Genomic DNA, 22,744 nt, shown 5'->3' on the forward strand with positions numbered 1-22,744 from the left:
CAGGTAGGAAGAGTCACCAAGAAAAAAAAAAAAAGCGTCAGGGCTGCCCAGCACTGCGGGCCCCGCTCACCTTCGGAATTCAACACCCAGAAAGCAGCAAGGGGGTTAAATGAGCCCTTCTCCCCCAGGAGCCCTTCCTGCGCCCCCCTTCCTTCTTGCCTACATCTCTCCCACCATCCACAGGGGAGAATGACTATCAGTGGTAACTAACATGAAAAGACTATGGGAGGAAGAAGATGGGGCTTCGGGCCAAAGAGACCTTGAGACTCTCCTGTGAAGAACTAAACAGAGAACACAAACACAAGGTGTGTGGGGTCCTATCTCAGAGCCTTAGAGGCCACTGAGCAAACCGCACAGTTTTCTCTATTTCTTTGAATGTGTTACTATTATTTTTTAAATTACCTAAAACTTAGAAATGAACAAAAAATGAGCAGCACATTCTTCCAATGTCATATGGAACATTTCACGCAAAAATGGGCTTAACACGGACCTAACAGAAGCAGAAGATATTAAGAAGAGGTGGCAAGAATACACAGAAGAACTGCACAAAAAAGATCTTCACGACCCAGATAATCACCATGGTGTGATCACTCACCTAGAGCCAGGCATCCTGGAATGTGAAGTCAAGTGGGCCTTAGGAAGCATCACTACGAACAAAGCTAGTGGAGGTGATGACATTCCAGTTGAGCTATTCAAATCCTGGAGGATGATGCTGTGAAAGTGCTGCACTCAATATGCCAGCAAATTTGGAAAACTCAGCAGTGGCCACAGGACTGGAAAAGGTCAGTTTTCATTCCAATCCCAAAGAAAGGCAATGCCAAAGAATGCTCAAACTACCGCACAATTGCACTCATCTCACATGCTAGTAAAGTAATGCTCAAAATTCTCCAAGCCAGGCTTCAGCAATACGTGAACCATGAACTTCCAGATGTTCAAGCTGGTTTTAGAAAAGGCAGAGGAACCAGAGATCAAATTGCCAACATCTGCTGGATCATCGAAAAAGAGAGTTCCAGAAAAACATCTATTTCTGCTTTATTGACTATGCCAAAGGCTTTGAGTGTGTGGATCACAATAAACTCTGGAAAACTCTGCAAGAGAAGGGAATACCAGACCACCGGACCTGCCTCTTGAGAAACCTGTATGCAGGTCAGGAAGCAACAGTTAGAACTGGACATGGAACAACAGACTAGTTCCAAATAGGAAAAGGAGTACGTCAAGGACGTATATTGTCACCCTGCTTATTTAACTTATATGCAGAGTACATCATGAGAAACGCTCAGCTGGAAGAAACACAAGCTGGAATCAAGATTGCTGGGAGAAATGTCAATAACCTCAGATATGCAGATGACACCACCCTTATGGCAGAAAGTGAAGAGGAACTAAAAAGCCTCTTGATGAAAGTGAGAGAGGAGAGTGGAAAAGTTGGCTTAAAGCTCAACATTCAGAAAACGAAGATCATGGCATCTGGTCCCATCACTTCATGGGAAATAGATGAGGAAACAGTGGAATCAGTGTCAGACTTTATTTTTGGGCTCCAAAATCACTGCAGATGGAGATTGCAGCCATGAAATTAAAAGACGCTTATTCCTTGGAAGTAAAGTTATGACCAACCTAGATAGCATATTCAAAAGCAGAGATATTACTTTGCCAACAAAGATCCGTCTAGTCAAGGCTGTGGTTTTTCCAGTGGTCATGTGTGGATGTGAGAGTTGGACTGTGAAAAAAGCTGAGCACCGAAGAATTGATGCTTTTGAACTGTGATGTTGGAGAAGATTCTTGAGAGTCCCTTGGACTGCAAGGAGATCCAACCAGTCCATCCTGAAGGAGATCAGCTCTGGGATTTCTTTGGAGGGAATGATGCTGAAGCTGCAACTCCAATACTTTGGCCACCTCATGTGAAGAGCTGACTCATTGGAAAAGACCCTGATGCTGGGAGGGATTGGGGGCAGGAGGAGAAGGGGACGACTGAGGATGAGATGGCTGGATGGCATCACCGACTCTATGGATGTGAGTTTGAGTGAACTCCGGTATTTGGTGATAGACAGGGAGGCCTGGCGTGCTGTGATTCATGGAGTCGCAAAGAGTTGGACACAACTGAGCGACTGAATTGAACTGAACTGAGTGCTAAATAGATGATGGTACTGTCGCTGGAAATTTGCAACCAAGTTATAAATAAAGATTCTTGAAACTAAAGAGATTTACTTTTAGGGGAAAGTTTTGACAGTTCAAAATTAAATCATCTTCTCAAAAACCTAAGGATTTGTGGGTAAGAGGTAAGAGTAACTATGGAATGTAGGTAAAAGTATCAGAGATTTCATATTTGGTATGTGGAGGAGCTGATAAGTAATGTTTTTGTTTGGGAAGTATAGAAAAATGTAATTACTGCTTCTAAAAGCAGATAGTATCTACCCAAAGAATGAAAAGCATAGTAGAACTTCCAAATCAACAAGGGGGAAAATAGAACAGAAATAAATTTAAGCCATGTTGGCAAAATAAGGAGAAATTTTTTAAATTTCAAATTATCTAAAAAGCAATAAAACAGATTTATTCTAGAACTTGAGAAGCACATTAATCCTGCATTCAGAAGGGGGGAAACTACCACTCTAATTTTCTTTAATAGTTTAAAAATACATTAACAAAGTGTTAAGAATCAATATAAAATCAATATAAATACAAAGATAGTCAGAAGAAATATTTAATAAAAGGATATGTGAAATTAATAAAATGAAAGGAAAAAACAAAAGAAGGTATACAAAGAACAAAGCTGATTTTTTCTTTTTTGAGATCAATAAAATACATAAACACCCGACAGTCTGATTAAGAAGAGATAGTACCAAAATATAGACTTTCAGAAGTGAGAAAAGGAATAAAACTACTCTTACATAAGACAGTAAAACAATGAATAGAGAATGAATGTACCATGAATTACACTACATCCGTATCATACAATACTAAGCAACTAGTTTAAAAGCATGACTTCAAGGCACTGGCCTAGCAGAATGTCAATGACTTCTTGTTCAGTGATAAATACAAGTCATAGAATAGGTTATGGAGTTTGTTCCCATCTTTGTAAAAACAAGCAAGTGCTTCAAACATCCATAAATTCATGTCAGTGAACACAAGGGAAGGTGTTGAACAGGACGCTTGGTGTTCACACTGGTTACCACAGGAGGGGAGGGAAACGGCCTTTTCATCCCCATTATCTCGGATATGCCGACTGGTTACCATGCACATCATTTTTCAATTTTAAAGAAATTTTATCAAGGAAAATAAAAACAAACATATTTAGAGTATTATTCTGTTTACGCAAAAACTGCATCTGGGCACAGTGCCTCTAGGACACAAGGCCCCCCCACGGCCCGATCACTGCCAGCGAGCGCAGGCCTGGACTGGGCTCTGGGCTTCCCTAGGGAGAGATATACACAACAGCGGCTGCCAGCCCTTGCCCAGAGCAATCCAACCACCTCAGACATGGTCTACCTTCCAACCGTGAAGCTCCTCTTCACTAGAAAATATCCCTTTCGATTTGTCTAATGTGTAAATCTCCCCAAACTTTACTATATTAAAAATTGTGTTTTATCTCCTCTTAAAGTTTAGAATCACAAGCATTCCTTTTTCTCTTTGGTCCTCTACAGAGAACTCCTAACCCTCTGACACAGGAATCAGAGGGTGTTACCCACTATATTTTCAGTGTGTAACACCTCCCTTTGAAAGCATTTTTTTTTTAATTGCATTTTCACAGTCATAGGCATTTTTCTTTCCAGAAAGAAATCTACCTAGAAGATAGAGCTGTCTCTCCACACCCCTCCTCTTCTCACATGAAGCCCCTAGTTAAAGGTTTGCGTTGGTAGGCTATATGTGCTATAGATGTGTTTTCCCCCACATCACAAACCCCAGCCTGTACTGGGTCCAGGAAAGTCTTTCTGTCCTCCATCATTTACAGAGTCTAGTGAGCAGCAGGTAAGCCATGAATAAATGTTTTAGACAGGACAGTGCAAGCTGAAGCTGGATATTATGCGTCCAGGGCAAGCGGTCCTGAGGAAGCACTCAGGTGAGTAGGGCAGGGAGCAAGGAGGGACCCCAGTTCATCACTTCCTTCACACACAACAGGCCTGGCACCAGTGTCTCAGAGAGATGAATGGGGAAGGGTCTGGAAGGATGCAAAGCAATGGAAAGTTTCATAAGCTTAAAAAAAAAAATCATTATTTTAAGTGTCTGTATCTTCTTAATGTTGATGCTCTGGGGCAAGGGCCAGCAAACTCTGGCACTCTGGCCAAATCCCGCTGCTGCCTGTTTGGGGAATAAAGCTTAACTGGCACACAGCCATGCCCACTTCAAAATGTCGATGGCTTCTTTCACACTTATATAGCAGAGCTGAGTCACTGTGAAAGGAACTGATACACTCACAAAAAAACTAAAATATTTACTATCTGGCCTGTTTTAGAAGAAGTTTGATGAGCCTGCCCCAGGGCACAACAGGCCATCTCCTCAGTTTAGTTCAGTCACTCAGTCACGTCCAACTCTTTGCAATCCCACTGTAGCATGCCAGGCCTCCCTGTTCATCATCAACTCCCGGAGCTTGCTCAAACTCATGTCCATCAAGTCGGTGATGCCATCCAACCATCTCATCCTCTGTCATCCCCTTCTCCTCCTGCCCCCAATCTTTCCCAGCATAGGGTCTTTTCCAATGAGTCAGTTCTTTGCATCAGGTAGCCAAAGGATTGGAGTTTCAACTTCAACATCAGTCTTTCCAATGAATATTCAGGATTGATTTCCTTTAGGATTAACTGGTTTGATTTCCTTGCAGTCCAAGGGACCCTCAAGAGTCTTCTCCAACACCACAGTTCAAAAGCATCAATTCTTCGGTGCTCAGCTTTCCTTATAATCCAACTTTCACATCCATATATGACCACTGGAAAAACCATAGCTTTGACTAGATAGACTTTTTTGGCAAAGTAATGTCTCTGCTTTTTAATATGCTGTCTAGGTTGGTCATAGCTCTTCTTCCGAGGAGCAAGTGTCTTTTAATTTCATGGTTGCAGTCACCATCGGCAGTGATTTTGGAGCCCAAGAAAATAAAGTCTCTCACTGTTTCCATTGTTTCCCCATCTATTTGCCATGAAGTGATGGGACTGGATGCCATGATCTTAGTTTGAGTTTTAAGCCAACTTTTTTGCTCTGCTCTTTTACTTTCATCAAGAGGCTCTTTAGTTCTTCTTCACTTTCTGCCATAAGGGTGGAATCATCTGTGTATCTGAGGTTACTGATATTTCTCCTGGCAATCTTGATTCCAGCTTGTGCTTCATGGAGCCTGGCATTTCGCATGATGTACTCTGCATATAAGTTAAATAAGCAGGGTGACAATATACAACCTTGACGTACTCCTTTTCCTATTTGGAACCAGTCTGTTGTTCCATGCCCATCTTTAACTGTTGCTTCTTGACCTGCCTGCAGATTTCTCAGGAGGCAGGTAAGGTTGTTTGGTATTCCCATCTCTTGAAGAATTTTCCAGTTTGTTGTGATCCACACAGTCAAAGGCTTTGGCACAGTCAATAAAGCAGAAGTAATTGCCATCTCCTCTGGCAATTACTAAAAATACGTAAGGGCATGCATGCCCTGGCATGAGAGGATTAGGGGTTAATAAGAATCAAAGCTATGGTTTTTCCAGTAGTCATGTATGGATGTGAGAGTTGGACCATAAAGAAAACTGAGCACAAATGAATTGAACTGTCGTGTTGGAGAAGACCCTTGAGAGTCCCTTGGACTGGAAGGACATCAAACCAGTCAATCCTAAAGGAAATCAATCCTGAATATTCATTGGAAAGATTGATGTTGAAGCTAAAGCTCTAATACTTTGGGCACCTGATGTAAAGAACTGACTCACTGGAAAAGTCAGTCACCCTGATGCTCAGAAAGATTGAAGACAGGAGGAGAAGGGGCCGATAGAGGATGAGATGGTTGGATGGAATCACCGACTCAATGGACATGAGTTTGAGCAAGCTCCACGAGTTGGTGATGGACGGGGAGGCCTGGTGTGCTACAATCCATGGGTGTCACAAAGAGTTAGACACGACTTAGCAACTGAAATGAAGAACCAGGAATGAGGACCCTCAGAAATCCTAATCACTCTCTGGAAGAAAAAGATCTCAAATCAATGACCTAACCTTCCACCTTAAGAAACTAGAAAAAGAAGAGTGAACTCAACCCAGAGCAAACAGAAGGAAAGAACTAATAGAAACTGGAGCAGAAACAAATGAAACAGAGGTCAGAAAAAGAGTAGAAAAAAAGCAACAAAACCAAAAATTGCTTCTTTGCAGACTAACCTTCAACGAGATTGACCAACAAAAGAAGACTCGAATGATTAAAATCAGGAATGAAAGGGAGACCACTGCTATCAATCTTACAAAAACAAAAGATTATAAGGGAATCTATGAATGATTATATGCCAAAACATTAGATAACCTAGATAAAAAGGACAAATTCCTAGAAAGATATAAATTACCAAAACTCAAGAAGAAACAGAAGGTCAGAATATGCCTATGTTAGTAAAGAGAAATGAATTAGCAATCAAAAAACTTCCTACAAGGAAAGCCCAGGACTAGACGGTTTCACCACCAAACTCTCCCAAATGTTTAAAGAAGAATTAACACCAATCCTTCATAAACTCTTCCCAGAAACAGAAGAGGTGGGAACACTTCCCAGCTCATTCCGTGAGGCCAGTATGATCATGACACCCAAACTAGACAACAGCATCACAAGAAAACTCCAGATCAATACCCTTCATAATACAGAGGCAAAAATCCTCAACAAAATGTTAGCACACTGTATTTAGCAGCATATGGAAACAGCCACATCCCGACCAGAGAGCCCAGCCCAGCTCAGGCAGAGAAGCAGCAGGGGCGTAGTGAGGACACAGACCAGAGGGGCACAGATGTTTCTGGCTGGGCCCCAAACCAACAGAAAGCAAGCAAGCAAGGCTGTCAGTGCGATGGCTTTTCAAGAGGGGCTGCCTGCCCTCGGAAAACATCTCTGTGATCACTCTTCCTCCCAAGTCAGTTCACTTCAGGAGACTTCCTCTCTTTGGGGGTGGGGGGCAAGGTGGGGGGCATGAGGAGGGAAGGCTTCCCGTCCACTAGCACTGGTCCCCTGTCTGTGGTGTCTGCTTCAAGAGCTGAGCTTTCTGTCTACCCCAGGAAGCAGGGGAAGTGAGGACTGCTGTTTGTCCCTCTTGCAGCCTGCTTGACTATAAAACAAAGTAAAAAAAAAAAAAAAAATCAGTATATAAATCCCTGGGGTAATAAAGTAAACTGACTGTTTATTGCTCACCTCCCAAACTACCCTGCTTAAAGATCTTTCTCCATAAAGGCAAGGGGTTTTCAAGAGTGCACTGACCATGTGTCTGCCTTCCACACATCTGTCCCCCCCCAACACACATACACACACAGAGCTTGGTGCTGTTGGAGAATCAGATGTATTCTTGCTACAATATCCTGCCCCTGCTGCTTAAAAATAAAAGGAATGGACCGATGCTTTCTTTGAGGAGACCCCTGTACTCTTGCTTAGACAGATTCTTTTCTTTAAACTATTTTTTCAGCCACTCACCACCCTTCGCACCATCATTAAAGCCTTTTTCAGTCCGAGAAGTCCTCACAAAGACCTGCTTCTTAATGTCTGCACTTGTTTCCTCAGCACTAGATCACCATCGCTGTGTTTTAGCTAAACACGCTTCAGTACTTCTCCCTCCTCAGTGGTTTTCTGAGGGCCTCCGTCCACCCTGGTGAGGGGCCCCCTCATTAGTATTCTCCTTCTCGGACAGGGCGTCCACACAGGGGCTTTCAGCCTCCCTCTTGAGGCCGTCAAGCCATCAGTGAGCCTAGAGCTCTGGTTCATTTGAGAACTGTCTGCTTCTAGGGAAGTCCCTGGCACAGGCGAAATGCCCCCTTTTCAGTGTAGAAGTGCCCCAGGGACTAGGCCACCCAGCTGCCACTCGGGCTCCAGCCACTGCTGTGCAGCCCCTCCCCAGAACAGGCTGTAAGGGTGGCCCCAGCCCGCACCTCCCTGCTCCCTGGCAGCAGGACTCCAGAGGCAGAGGCGGTGGAGGGGGAGGAGGCTTGGAGACTCAGGCCAGGGCCCTGGACCAGAGCCCGGCTCCGCCCTGAGCTGCCTCAGCCACCCACTCGCCTCTCAGCTCAGCGGTGGGGGCCAGGGGGCAGGTGGACCGTGGATGCGAAGGCGGCGGCAGACGGCAAGTCAAGAGAAGCCATTCCACAGGTCGGCGGCCTCACCTGTCCGAAGACATAGAGCAGCCCGATGGCGCCTCCCGTCTGCCCGCCAAGGACCGCGGCGACCATGGAGTACACGCCGCCGCGGCCCACGCCGCAGTGCTCCCCAACCCCGATGCCGGACAGCACGGTGACCAGGGCCACCAGGGCGACGAAGGACACCAGAAACACGCCCATAAGCACGCCTGTGTTTCCCTGCGGGGAGGAGCAAGGAGTCAGGTCAGAGTCAGGGCACGGGGGGAGCACGGACCACCGCCCCCCTGCCCTCACAGGTGAGCCCGCTGGGAAAAGGCAGAGGCGGCACCACAGGGGTGAGGCCTGGAGAGACTCCAGAGGAGCCGAGTGTTCTCACAGCAAACTCCAACAGACAGCCAAGCCCTGACAAGTCAAGTCAAAGCCGCTTCCCACCCCCACGAGGCCCCTCCTGGCCTGCCCTCTCCCCCTCCCCACCCTCCCACCCCCCAGCCGACAACTCCCCCCCAGACACACTGGGTGCCCCAGTGGTGACCTCACTGCTCCCTCACCTCCGCCCTCCCACCCATGAGGCCCCCGCCTGGAATGCCTTCCTGCCCACTCCTCTTCCCTCACAGGTTGACTCCAGTGCATCCTCAAGACAGGCTCCATTTCCTTCTCCAGGAAGCTGTCCCCAAACCCCTTCCTCCGGGCTCCAGCAGTACTCGGGGCTTAGTGCCCATCCCAGCGCTTGTCTTACTGAGTCTGTTTCCGAGCCCATCTTACCTCTGGGCTGTGTGCTCCAGGAGAGCAGGATTAGGTTTGGAGGGGCGGTTTCTTTGCCTTCCCCATTTCTCTTTCATTTGTGTGCACATCTGCTATATCTACTCTCTTCTCACTCTTCTGACATTTAAAAATGCTTATCATCTGAAAGTCATTTGAGTGTTTAGAAGTTCAGTGCATTGAAAAACTGGTTAATTTATATGAAATACCTTTTATAAATGAGTAAAGAAGCATTGTTGGAGAAGACTCTTCAGAGTCCCTTGGACAGCAAGGAGATCAAACCAGTCAATCTTAAAGGAAATCAACCCTGAATATTCCTTAGAAGGACTGATGCTGAAGCTCCAATATTTTGGCCACCTGATGCGAAGAGCCAACTCATTAGAAAAGACCCTGATGCTGGGAAAGATTGAAGGCAGGTGGTGAAGGGGATGACAGAGGATGAGATGGTTGGATAACGTCACCGACTCAGTGGACAAGAGTTTGAGCAAACACTGGGAGATGGTGAATGACAAGGAAGCCTGGTGTGCTGCAATCCATGGGGTCGCAAAGGGTTGGATACGACTGAGCGGCTGAACAACCACAAAAGCGGTTGGGGGGGGGTGGATTTTCAGCTTACAGTAATGCCATACCAAGCAAAACTATGATTCTATTCATAGAGAAGGGGAAAAAACAGATTTAAAGTTTGTCACAGTAAACTGCTGCTGCTGCTGCTGCTAAGTCACTTCAGTCGTGTCCGACTCTGTGCGACCCCACAGACGGCAGCCCACCAGGCTCCCCCGTCCCTGGGATTCTCCAGGCAAGAACACTGGAGTGGGTTGCCATTTCCTTCCCCAATGCATGAAAGTGAAAAGTGAAAGTCAAGTTGCTCAGTCGTGTCCAACTTTTCACGACCCCATGGACTGCAGCCTACCAGGCTCCTCCGCCCATGGGATTTTCCAGGCAAGAGTACTGGAGTGGGGTGCCATTGCCTTCTCCGGTCACAGTAAACTACAGGGTACCTAAAGGGTTAGGTTTCATTCTGTTATGTTTTATTCAGAAAGTTACTTACTTTGTTGATTTTATATTTTTAATGAACTTATACTATTACCTTCCTTTGTTTTTGTGTTCTTGTCTACATGGGATAATTTTTTAAAAGCTGTATAAATCTTTAAATTTTCATACCAAAACTGCCACTATAACATTTTTCAAATTACAAATATGCTGCCAAATTATTTTTTAGAATATTTTCTATTTAAAAATTACTGGGGTATGACGTCTACTTTATGTTATCCCCTAAAAGCTCTACTTTATTTTTGGCATTTCACATTTACCTTTATTTCCATGTTCAAATATAATTTTTGAGGCAAAACTAATGCCAGAATTGAAAAGGACAGATTGCTTTAGAGCAAAAGGATGTATTTGTGTGGTAGCAGCCTCAAAGATAGTCCTGGTGGTCCCCACCTCCAGGCATTCATGCCCTTGTGTAGTCTGTTTCCCTGAGTGGAGGCTGGATGGTGTGACTCACTTTTAGTGAGCAGAGCCCTGCAGAAGTGATGAGATGTCACTTCTGAGATGAGGGTATGAGAAGACCATGCCTTTCATCTCGGGCACTTGCTTCCTCACTCTCTCTAGGTTGTTGGCCCTGGGGGAGGCCAGCTGCAGGTATTGAGACAACACTGTGAAGAGGCCAACATGACACAGCCTGACAACAACCTCATTGTGATCTTAGGAACAGACCCTCTGCCGGTGGAGCCTTCAGGTGAAACTGTAGCCCTGACTGACAGCTCTGCTGCAATCCCATAAGAAAGCCTGAGCCAGAGGCAGCCAGCTAAGTTGCTCATGGATCCCTGAACCACAGTAACAACCAGATAAATACAAATGTGTGACATCAAGCTGCTAAGTACTGGAGTAATTTTTTATGCAGCAAAATTTATACAGGTTTACTTCATTTGGGGGATGGGACCAACACTTCTAGATAGCCACTTCTCAAAAAATAATCACCCAGCAGAAAAGTTAAGAGGAGGCCCTAAGATTTAAGAATTGAGATAGAGAGAGTCTATTCTTTCCTCCTTCCACTATTCTGTAATCATCCTCTGCAGAAGGCAGAGCCCAGGGCCCAGGCTGTCACTGCCAGGCCCTCCTCTGCCACAGCAGGCAGGTGGCTGGGCCTCCCTGGGACACGGGCTGGAGGTGCTGGGGAGAGGGGTGGTACCCAGGAAGGGGAAAAGCCAGAGCTCGATCCCAGGAGCCTGACAATGCCTGCCGGCACAAGGCATCTGGGCTGGAGGCTTTGTGTTTTGTAAGGGCTCCCCTGTAAGTTATGGAGGAGTATGAGAGGCAGGGATTCACACCATCCACATCAGAGAGGTTGCTAAATCTGCTCTAAGCTTTCCACACATTAATAAAGAAAACTTTCAGACCCATGTTCAGGCTCTGGTTAAAGGTAGAACCTGAAGCTACGGGCCTGGGTACGGAGAAGAGGAAGAGCTGAGGAAGGGCTGGCCTCACCCAGCCTCCTAAGAGGGCTAAGAATCCCAGATACCCCACTACAGTGAAGCTCTCATCCCCTAGAATTTACAGATGTGACAGTCAATTTTATGTGCCAGCTTGGCTAGATTATAATGACCAATTTTTAGTCAAACGCTAGTCTAGAAGTTGCTATAAATGTATTTTTAAGATGTGTTTAACATGTACAATAGGTTGATTTTAAGTAAAAGAAATTACATAATATGGGTAGTTCTCACGCAATCAGAAGGCCTTAAGAGCAAAGACTGAGGTTTCCCAAAAAAGAAGGAATGTGGTCTCCAGACTGCAACATGTAAGTTTCTAAGTTTTCAACTCAAAAACCTGCAACTCAATTCTTACCTGCATCTCACTTAGCCTACAGATTTTGGACTTGCCGGCCCCCATAATCACATGAGCCAAATTCTGACAATAAACACATACACACACCTCTCTCTCTCTCTACCTCTGTGAGATGACAGAAAATATATACAGCCATCCCTCAGTATCCCCAAGGGATTAATTCTGGGACTGCTCTCAGATACCAAAATCTGTGAATGCTCAGGTTCCATAGTCAGCCCTCCCTAACCAATTTCACATCCACAGATTCAACCAACGACCATGTAGTAAGTACTGTAGTATTTATTGAGAAAAATCCACGTATAAATGGAGTGAGTGGTTCAAACTCATATTGTTCAGGGGTCAACTGCACAGTGGTCTCTGCACCTGGTTTCTGGAACAAAGTCCCTGAAACTGTCATTTCTCCAGTGACAAGAGCACTAGGAACATCTGTCATTCTAATATTAGTGTTTGACCCCATCCCTGAGGCTGGTGGCTCAGATGGTAAAGAATCTTCCTGCAGTGCAGGAGACCTGGGTTCAATCCCTGGGTCAGGAAGATACCCTGGAGAAGGAAATGGCAACCCACTCCAGCATTCTTGCCTGGGGAATCCCATGGACAGAGGAGCCTGGCAGCTACAGTCTATGGGGTCACAAAGAGTTGGACACGTCTGAGCAACTGTTTTTCACTTTCTATCCCTGACCCAGGGCTACTAAAACCCTTGTAAACTCCTAAGGGATAAGACCCCTAGGAGCATCTCTTGTTCTAACAAGGCAGCTGTGAGTGCATTCCTGGGTGGGTATTAGTCACCAGAAAGACCAGGCCATGATTAGAAGCTTGGAGTTTCCACCACCACCACCCTCAACATGCACATACACTTCTCTAGGGAGGGGAAAGAGGCTGGAATCAATAGTGGATCATGTATGCTGAAGTTATAAAATCCCCAAGGTTTGGGGTTCAGAAAGTTTCCAGGTAGGTGAACATATCCACATACGGGGGGTGGGGTGGTGGTGGTGGTAATACACTCCAACTCCACAGTGATAGAAGCTCCTGCTCCTAGGACCCTTGCAGACCTTGCCCTATGGATCTCTTCATCTGTCTATCAATCTATATCTTTTATCATATCCTTTAATAAGCTAGTAAACATAAGTGTTTCCCTGAGTTCTGTGAGCTGCTCCATCAAGTGAACTGAATCTGGGGGAGGTGTCAGGGAAACCCCTGAAGCACAGGGGCAACCTAGACTTGTGATTGGCAGCTGAAGTAGGTGGGGGCAGCTTCATGGGAGTGAGCCCTTAACCTGTGCGATATGATGCTCTCTCCAGGTCGATAGTGTTACAATTGAGTGAAATTGTGGGACACTCAGCTGGTGTTACAGAATTGCTTGGTGAGGGGGAAAAAAACATATCTGGTGACCAGTAGTGTCAGAAGTGAAGTGAAAGCAAAGAGAAATGCACAGAGGACTGTAGGTCTTTATAATTCCCTCTGCCTCTCCAGGCGGGGCATCAGACAGGTCATAGATCACCAGGAAAGCTGGAGAGGGTCACAGACTGGAGGCAAACTTGCCGTCAGTCTGCTCTCTCTGACCCACCTCTAGTCCCACCCGAGACGCACCCTGACTTCTGTGCTCTCATTTTTGGAGTTAAATCCGTGGTGAGGCTTCCACATGAACCTCTGCCTGAGGCCCAGGTTCTCAGGATTCGCACTTAGAAAGCAATGCTAGCTACTCCATGTGCTTGATCTTGTTTCTTGTCTCTGGAGGATCTGTGCTTTAGGATTCTGTCGAGCACTCTGTGGAATACCCAAGGGCTGTGACAGAGTTTTCCACGTCCCAGGCCCAGAAGAGGCTCCAGGGCTAACCAGCTCACCACTCACCACCAGCCAGCCAGTCCTTAAGAAAAGGACAACCCCAAAAATGTTGATCATGCAGGAGGTGAACACGCCGTCCCAGGTCCCGAACAGCACCGGCTCCCATACGAACAGCTGGATCTTCCACCAGGGTTGGGGCTGGGCCAGGGCCTCCTGAAAACAGGGCACACAGCAGTCAGCTCAACAGCAGTGGGGGTGAGGGGGATGCTGGGAGAAGTCAGCTGTAAAGCTCTGCGTTTTGCAACGCCACACAGGCCTGTGCGCACTGCGATTCCTATGCCCGCATGCAGCACAGACGTGCTGTCCAGCAAACTGTTCCCTCTCCTTCTGCCCACTCTGCAGACTGTTTCCTAGCCTCTTTGTGGGGGGTGTGGCCACATGATTGAGTTCCAGCCACTGGGATGTAGGCGAGCCTGGGATGCTGGGCTCCAGTTCAGACAGTGGTCACGGGTTCTGGGTGATGCCACCCTCCCTCTCAGTCCTCTGTTCCTGGTGGGGAACAGCAGCTCCCAGAAGTTACTAATCTTTGGGGAACCTCACTTTACTTAGCTTTTTGTTGCTCCCGCCCTTCTAACACTTCTGTAATGAACTCTGTATGTTAAATTCCCTCTGTTTAAAAAACCTAGGGCAGTGTCTGTGTTCCTCACTGAACATGAGCTGAGATAGTGATTCCTAAGTGCCCTTTCACCCCAGACCACAGAACCCCACGGCATTGCTTGGCAGTTGTCTGGAATGAAAGCTAACAAGTGGTGAAACAGACGCTTTGTTCATTTTTCCAATTCAAAAATAACAAAGGCACTTACTGAACACTCATACAGAAACTCTTTACTAGAAAGACTAAAACTTATGGAAATGATCTTAAGATCAGCAGCCACTCATACTAGGAACTGCTTCTGCATAGGTTTGGTAATTAAATTCAAACATCACTAGAGTCTTCCAATGGCCTCCAATTGCCACAAGAGTGATGAGTGATTCTCACCTGGGGACTGGGGAGAGAGGCACCCAGTCAAGACCCACTGTGAGCAGCAAGCCTGACTGGTGCATGTATGTGAGCTGTGACTTCAGAGAAAAGGCAGGAAAGTCAAGTGACAGGGAAATCGGAGGTCCAGAGTGAGGGGCAGGGCCCCTGAACCTTTGAGAACAGTGGGTGTGCCTATGGTCTAGGGCCAATCCTAGCATCCGGCTATACTCAGTTAAAACAGAAGGAGAGGATACCAGCTTCCTGCCTTATATCGTGCACTGAGAGAGGAAGAAAGGGCCTTGAATAATCATCAGGGACATCAATAAAGCCACATGGGACAGATGGGCCGGGGGACTTCTTGGAGTCTCTGACAGTCCCTGACACCAGCTGGAATGCCTTTCATCTCTGTGTATTTCTGTTCATCTGTCTTTGGCAAACTACTAACGAGCAAGCTCCTGAAAGCCCATAAACATGAGAACAGTGATCATGGTTCAGAGCGAAGACCCTGCCAACCCATGCTTGTCTTCAAACAAATGGGACCTCGGGACCTCGGGGTAAGTATAGTAAGACTGCTTTCCAGGAGCTTAATCTCAAAACCCAGGACCTGGCCCAACTTCCTGTGTCTGCTTACGTTCACTTCCTACCATGGCTTGTTGCTGGTCTATTATTTATTAGAAACAGTCATAACAATAGCAACAAGGTGTAATAACTTAGAGAGTGGTTTCAGCTTCCACATCAGTTCCCTCCACTGGTGCTCACATCACCCCCCGAGGCAGGCAGGGAGAGAGCCCCTGTCTACAGCCCGCTGAGGAAAGAGAGCCCGGGAGATGAGACACAACTGCCCTAGGTCCACAGCTGGATTGCAGTTCCCCAACCCAGACTGCAAAACCTGCACCACAGCTCACTTGCTCTTTTCTCTCCTAAATTTCACTCTTTATGATGCAATTTCTAACACCTGGACTTTGCTTAAGTACTGGTGGCTCAGTGGTAAAGAATCTGTGTGCCAATGCAGGAAAGCCCTGGGTTGGGAAGATCTCCTGGAGAAGGAAATGGCAACCCACTCCCGTATTCTCACCCGAAAAACCCCATGGACAGAAGAGCCTGGTGGGCTACAGTCCATGGGGTCACAAAAGAGCCAGACACGACTTAGTGGCTCAACACCACCACCTGCTTTATCCTTAAAATTCCTGTTGTGATTCTAGAAACTTTATTCATCATTCATCACAGTCTTCATATTTCCACTCTGAAGGGCTGTTTTGTTTGTTTAGCTACCTAATAGGATATGAAAAGCCTTTCACTCCCTGGACCTCACTGGACTAAACCAGCCTTAAAGGTGCCACACACATGAATGAGGCAGAAACTTTAGGAGATCTTCACCCTTAGAATAAAGCTGTACGTAAAGGCATGTGTGGTTTGAAATGAGTTTGTTGGCCCCAGGTGTTGACCTTGTAGGAGAGTACTAGCCAGAGAGAGACAGCTCAAACCAGCTCCTGTGCATAATAACAGCGTGGCCCCAGGGCTGGTACAGTTCTTACACCAGTTCCAATGTGTATGTGTTTGTCCCTCATCAAGCAAGTCTCTGATACCAGCTAGCTGTCCTGTAATTCAACTCAGTTCTGACACCATCTACCCAGAGATGATGTCATCCCACTATCAAGGGCTCAGTCCAGTAGACGCCAATCCCAAATTCAGGCTGTAATCTGTGTTTACCTGGGAAGGTAAACAGCTTCCCAGGGATGTTGATCGGAGGTTCCCACCACCCCCTTCTTGGGTTCAATTCATTTGTTAGAGTAGCTCACAGAACTCAGAGATCACCAGCTTATTATGAAAGGCTAGAAGGCAATGGCAACCCACTCCAGTACTCTTGCCTGGCAAATCCCATGGATGGAGGAGCCTGGTGGGCTGCCGTCCATGGGGTCGCTAATAGTTGGACACGATTGAAGTGACTTAGCAACAGCAGCAGCAGCAGAACTCAGAAACCACTGGATGGAGGAGATGCCCAGGGCCAGGCTGGGGAAAGAGCCTAGGACACCCACACCTTCTCCCAGGGCAGCACTGTCCCTTCATCTCCATGTGCTCCCCAAGCCAGAGGCTCTCTAAACCCTCTTTTTGGGTTTTCTTAGGAGGCTTCATCACATAGCCATGATTGATTAAATCACTGGTCACTGGTGACTGATTTAACCTCAAACTCTTTCCCCTCCCCTTAAAGTTCCAACCCTCTAATCACATGGTTGGTTCCCCTAAAAACAGCTCCCATCCTTAGGTGATTCTAAAAGTCACCTCATTAATATAAACCCAGTTGTGCTTGAAATGCATTTGTTGTAAATATCAAGACATCACTTTTATCACTTAGGGAATTCCAAGGGTTTTAGGAGCTCTGCGCAAAATACATATTAGCATCAAGGTGAAAAAGTGAAAGTGTTAGTCACTCAGTCGTGTCCAGCTGTTTGTGACCCTATGGCTTGTAGCCCTCCAGGCTCCTCTGTCCTTGGAAATCTCCAGGCAAGAATACTGGAGTGGGTTGCCATTTCCTTCTCCAGGGATCTTGCCAACCCAGGGATAGAACCCAGGTCTCCTGCATTGCAGGCAGACTCTTTACCATCTGAGCGACCATGGAAGCCCATATTTATCATAAATAACAGTATCCCAACCCTGCCCTTTCTGTCCTGCCAGCTCTCTAAGTCCCCCCAGGTCTTGCTCAGACAGGCTGCAGGCAGAGCCACGTCCTCAGCACATGCAGACCTCCAACCAACGGACAGAGTATCAGCTTTTCCCCACGCTCGGAGGTCTCAAACCCAACTCCCTCCTTTATGGGAGATTAGGGAGCCCCAGCCCATCTACAGTACCCTCTCCCGCAGAGGCTGTGGCCCACAGACACTCCCTTTGTGCCTCTGCCAGTCACCTCTGGTGCCCGGGGGAGGGCAGTGGAATCACTGGGTGGCAGGGTGATAGTTGGGCCAGGTCCGGGCTATCCTGTGATTGGCACCAACTGTTGATAACTCTCTCAGAACCTCACCGTCTTCAGATTTGGGTCCCAGTCATCTATTCCAAAACAACAGGAGCATCATTCAGTGCTCTATGGCACAGACATAACAGGCTGTGGGGAAAGGGAGACGGCAGTAAGACAATGTGTGTGCCCGGCAGTGAGGCTTCTGGGAGATGGAGGGAGAAACTAAGGAAGAAGAGAAAGCAAGAGGGCAAAGCACCCCTCAGAAAGGGCCCACAGACATGCTCAAGGGGTGGGTTCCTGTCTTCCTTGAGGCCCCGCAGGTGGACACTTGGCAGGTTCTGGGGCACAGCAAGTTGGAGTCTCCCAGGTGATCACACCTGCGTGATGCTTGTTGCTAGGGCTTCCCTTCCTGACCTCCCAGAACAAGGAGCCAGGGCCTGGTCCCTCTGAGCCGAGGGCTGAAACCACACTGGAGACACAACAGCTGCGGGGTGGGTGTTTTAGTTCTGAAGTAGAAGGCTTTCTCCTGGGAGCAGAGAATCTTCACTCTTCGGCAGAACGTCTGGGAAGGCAGGGAAATCGCACCCTGAACTGTGTCCGGAGTGGCACACACGTGGCTTCCAGCATGCGACAAGTGGAGCAGAGGAGACAGACAGAAGCTCTGCTGCGGGCGGGCATGTGAGCTCCCAGCCCGGAGCCTTCCTCTCAGACAGCCACCCCCTCCGGCAGGCCACCAAGCAGGCCTGAAATGTGAGATGACACCTCTTCTTTCTGCCAGCAGCTGGAGAAAAAGAATCTGGCTTCTGCCCACTTGGGTCAAGAGTGGGTCAGAGCAGGACACGACCTGGCCCTCCCTCCCAAAGACTGGTTCTCCCTGGAGCACACACATACGCCAGCAGCTTGCTCTCTGAACGCTAGTTATTTAATTGTCAATCACACTTCAGAGAAGATCCCAAGCTGCTGCTGGCCTGTGACCCAGTGGGCAGAGTGGGCACCGGCCACATTCCTCTCCTCTGACTCTGAATAAGCACCACAGGCAGAGCTGGGGTGGTGGCGGGGGTTTGCAGCAGGCTTCACGGCCAGGGCCACCTGTGGCCGATGCAGGTAGCTACATACCTGCCGCGAGGGGGGCTGCACAGTTTAGATGAGATGATAATTGTGAAAGTTTTTTTCATAAGCATGAAGCACATCAGGCAGTTTTAAACATGGGTGAGGATTTCTTCAGGGCAGTTGAGAGGGAAAGAAAAGATGTCTAATTGACTGTACCTCTTCTAACCCAGCCTATCTGGCCTCATGTTTCAGGTGAATCCTCACCCTACAGCTCAGCCCTGCTCAGTTCCAGGGTTGGGGCAGCTGGTGCCTTCTCTGTTGCACTTGGAGTTTGAGAATGGGCATCCGATCAGCACTTTGCTACCAGATTGATGCTGGTCGTGGAAACTGCTCCAGAGGGGAAGTGGCAAGGACCTATCAGGAGTGGTCAAAGTCTGATTTCCTTGGATCTGAATCTGGGCAGCACCCTTGGTCAATATTGATTTAGTCATTCCTAGCAATGTGAGATCTTTGTGGCTGTGTGGAAATCTGCATGGAGCGAGTTCAAAAGCCAGCGTCTCCATAACAGTAGCTCTGGATGCTTGATCTGTGGTTTTTCCATCCTGTGTGTGCTGATCCTGGTCCAAGGCCAGGAATCTCTCAAGGCACAACCTGGTCATAGAACCATATAGGCACAGGAGTGGCAAGACCCTCAGATGCTGTGAAAATGTTGATGCTGGTGGGAATTCCTGATGAGGTTCTGCCTTGTAGAGTCACACAGCAGCAGCTCATTCCCCACAGAGCAGCCACTTCTGCACTCAGAATGCACAACCCAAAGACACTATGCCCTGGACACCGAATACAAGCTCACAAATCTAAAGTCCCACAGCAGCAATGCCATGGCCACCAAAACAAGAGCTTCCCCTTCCCTTCCCAGTCTCCTGGACAAGAGGACAGAAGCTTCCTGCAGGACACAGGCTGTCACTAGACAATCTATCTTGGCTTAACATCAGGAGGACAAACACAGGCCCTAGTGCCCTTCACCAGTAACAGGCAAACTTGCTAAATATCAACTGCAAAAGATTTATTCTTTTAGATGACTCAGTGAATCAGACAATCCTATACTCATTTAAGAATTCCAATGCACTGAGTACTTTTGGCTTTTGGAATCACATAATGTTTTACATACTGAAAATTAAACAAAATCATATCAACAGGATGATAGAGAAAAACTCTAAGAATGCAGAGAGAAACAAATTAATCTCACTATTTCTAATGAAAAACATAACCACACTGAAGGTGGAAAAAAAAACAGAGTAACAAAAGCAGAGTAACTTTTGAACATATTATTTTGACTGTATGCTTTCAGTCTAAAGACAAATAACTACAAACTAATACAAATTCTAGGCTTCCCTGGTGGCTCAGAGGTAAAGCCAATGCAGGAGTCGCGGGTTTGATCCCTGGATTGGGAAAATCCCCTGGAGAAGGAAACTGGACCCCACTCCAGTACTCTTGCCTGGGAGATCCCATGGACAGAGGAGCTTGGCAGGCTATAGTCCACAGTGTTACAGAGTCGGACATAACTTAGCAACTGAGCACATGTGCAACACACGTTCTAGAAAGAAAGTTTGGTTTTTGCAGGGGTAGGAGTTAACCTACTTTCCATCAATTATAGGATTGAGCAAAGAAGTAAATAGACAGTCAACAGACTGATAGTCAAGTTTCTCACTGTTGGATAAGGCAGTTAAAACTAAGGAAGGAGAACCCTGGGGTGATAAATTAGAATGAGAGGCATCAGTTTGAATTCATAGTTCTTAATATCCAGAGGAAGATATAAATATATATTCCTTCTCTCTGTCTACTTAAAGGGTCTACAAGGTAAGACATCCCAGTAGCAATGAACAGATCTAACACCCAGATCTTGGTCTTTAAATACCATTTCTCATCTTACTGAGCCAGAGCTCTTTGGAGGAACAGCTGATTCAGGGTCGAGGCAGAGAAAATACAAAATGATCCTAGAATATTTTCTGTCAGAAAGTAAGGAGATGCTCCTAAAAAATGATGATGATGTGTTGAAAGGAAATAGGAAACAGCCTCCAGGGGCACCCACTGGCCAAATCTGGAATGATTTGAGCATCACAATCAATAATTATAGCAATAGAATACTCATGGGAAAAGTAAGACTCTGAGTCCATACAGATATAAGTAAATGAATAAATTAAAACAAGCAGAAAGAGGGAAAATCCTTTTTAGTAGAAGACCAACTAATATATGTAGAAGAAATGATGGTGTTAGAAAATCATGATTCTGCAGCCATCACAGTAATAACTGATTCTGCCAAGAATCAACAACTGATGCTAAAGCTAGTGGGTAGGAGATATATGAAGAACTGGATATTTCCATAGTCTCAAAGTATCCCTAACAAATTATGTATTAACTACAAAGGGGAAATTAGTAACTTCAGACTGGATTAACCTAGTGGGCACCACCTGAAATGCTAACCAAAGTTAATATTACCAATAATGGAACAAGCAGAAACCCTGTACCTCTCTCCTGATACGATGTCTAGAAAAGAATGCAATATCATTCTGTGGGTTCCTGCCCAAAATACAAAACCCAAATCTAATCATATGAGATCATGTCCCAAACTGAGGAACATTCTACAAAACAACTAGCCTGTGTTTTGCAAAAAAAAAAAAAAAGTCAAGGTCATGAAAGAAAAAGAAAGGCTAAGGAACTGTTTCAGATTAAATGAGACTGAGTGAGGCGTGATGACTGAACATCCTGTGTGATGCTGGACTGACTCCTGGTCTGGGGGAAAAAGCGACAGGATATCAGTGGGATAACTGGCAAAAGTGGACTGTGAAACTGTGGATTAGATAATCGGATTGATCAATGTTAAATGTCTTGATCTTAAAAAAAAATTCCATAGTCTGGCCATCCAGGCATGTACTATGGCTATTTCATTTGGCCACACCAAGAGGCTTGTGCGATCCTAGTTCCTTGGCCAGGGATTTGAATGGAGGCCCTCAGCAGTGAAAGTGTGGAGTGTCAACCACTGAACCACCAGGAAATTCTCTAAATGTCTTGATCTTGATAAATATACTGTGGTTAGGTAAAATAAAAGTCCTATTCTTAGGAAACAGACACTGAAGTATTTATGGATAAGGGAATATGATGTCTACGAATTACTTCCAAGTGGTTCAGGAAAAAAATACATACAATAGAATATGTGCTCAGCCGTGTCTGACTCTTTGCAACACCATGGACTGCACCCTGCCAGGCTCCTCTGTCCATGGGATTACCCCAGCAAAATATTGGAGTGGGTTGCCATCTCCTCCTCCAGAGGATCTTCCTGACACAGGGATCAAATCTGCATATCTTACAGCTCTTGCATTGGCAGGTGAATTCTTTGCCACTGAGCCACCTAGGAAGCCTATAATAGAACATAATATGTATCAAAACATACATATGGAATAGAAATTTAGAGAGAGAGAGCAAGAGAGAGCACACAAATAATAAAGCAAAAGGACAAAATGTTAACAACTGGTAAACCTGAGTCAAGAGTATATGGCAGTTCCTTGTATTGCTGCAACTTCCTACAAGTGTGAAATGGTATCAAAATTTCAAAAGTTTAAAAATAATAAACACAATTTTTATTTTTTAAAAGAAGCCCATATATATTGAAAAAATAGCTTGTTCACTCTTGTACTCCCAGTGCTCAGCATGGAACAGGTGCTTACTAAACGTGTTAGCGGAATGAATGAATGAATAAAATGTGCTTTAGAAAGTGACATTAGACCTCTCTTTCAAGATAGAAGAATATGTACTTTCCTACCTTCCAAATTACCATGACAATAACAGAAAAGATGTGGGCTTTTTTAAATGTATGAAACCATAGTTATAACTAGAAAGGGAAAAAAACATGCTACTGATAGATCAGGTATTTGGAGAGATTTCTGCATATGGGCTCGGATGGGCAGAAGAAGGCACATGAGGGAGCAGCCCGGAGCAGCCAAGAGAAGAGCCGTCTTCCAAGGCCCCTGAGAAGTTCCAGGCTCAGAGCCAGCAAATGCTAGGGGCAGACACAGGCCACAGCAA

General features: G+C 46.2%; 1 protein-coding gene across 1 annotated transcript in view; it reads right to left on the bottom strand.

The window, feature by feature from the left end:
• Window positions 1-22,744, bottom strand: part of SLC12A8 (solute carrier family 12 member 8) — a 149,343-nt gene that overhangs the window by 105,543 nt on the left and 21,056 nt on the right. The window contains exons 6-7 of the mRNA XM_068968511.1: window positions 13,710-13,856; window positions 8,286-8,477 (exon numbers count right to left, since the gene is read on the bottom strand). Of these exons, the coding sequence (XP_068824612.1) occupies window positions 8,286-8,477; window positions 13,710-13,856 (339 nt within the window). The remainder of the gene's footprint in view (window positions 1-8,285; window positions 8,478-13,709; window positions 13,857-22,744) is intronic.

Source organism: Capricornis sumatraensis, chromosome 1 (genome assembly GCF_032405125.1).
Source record: "Capricornis sumatraensis isolate serow.1 chromosome 1, serow.2, whole genome shotgun sequence".
Classification (NCBI taxonomy): domain Eukaryota; kingdom Metazoa; phylum Chordata; class Mammalia; order Artiodactyla; family Bovidae; genus Capricornis; species Capricornis sumatraensis.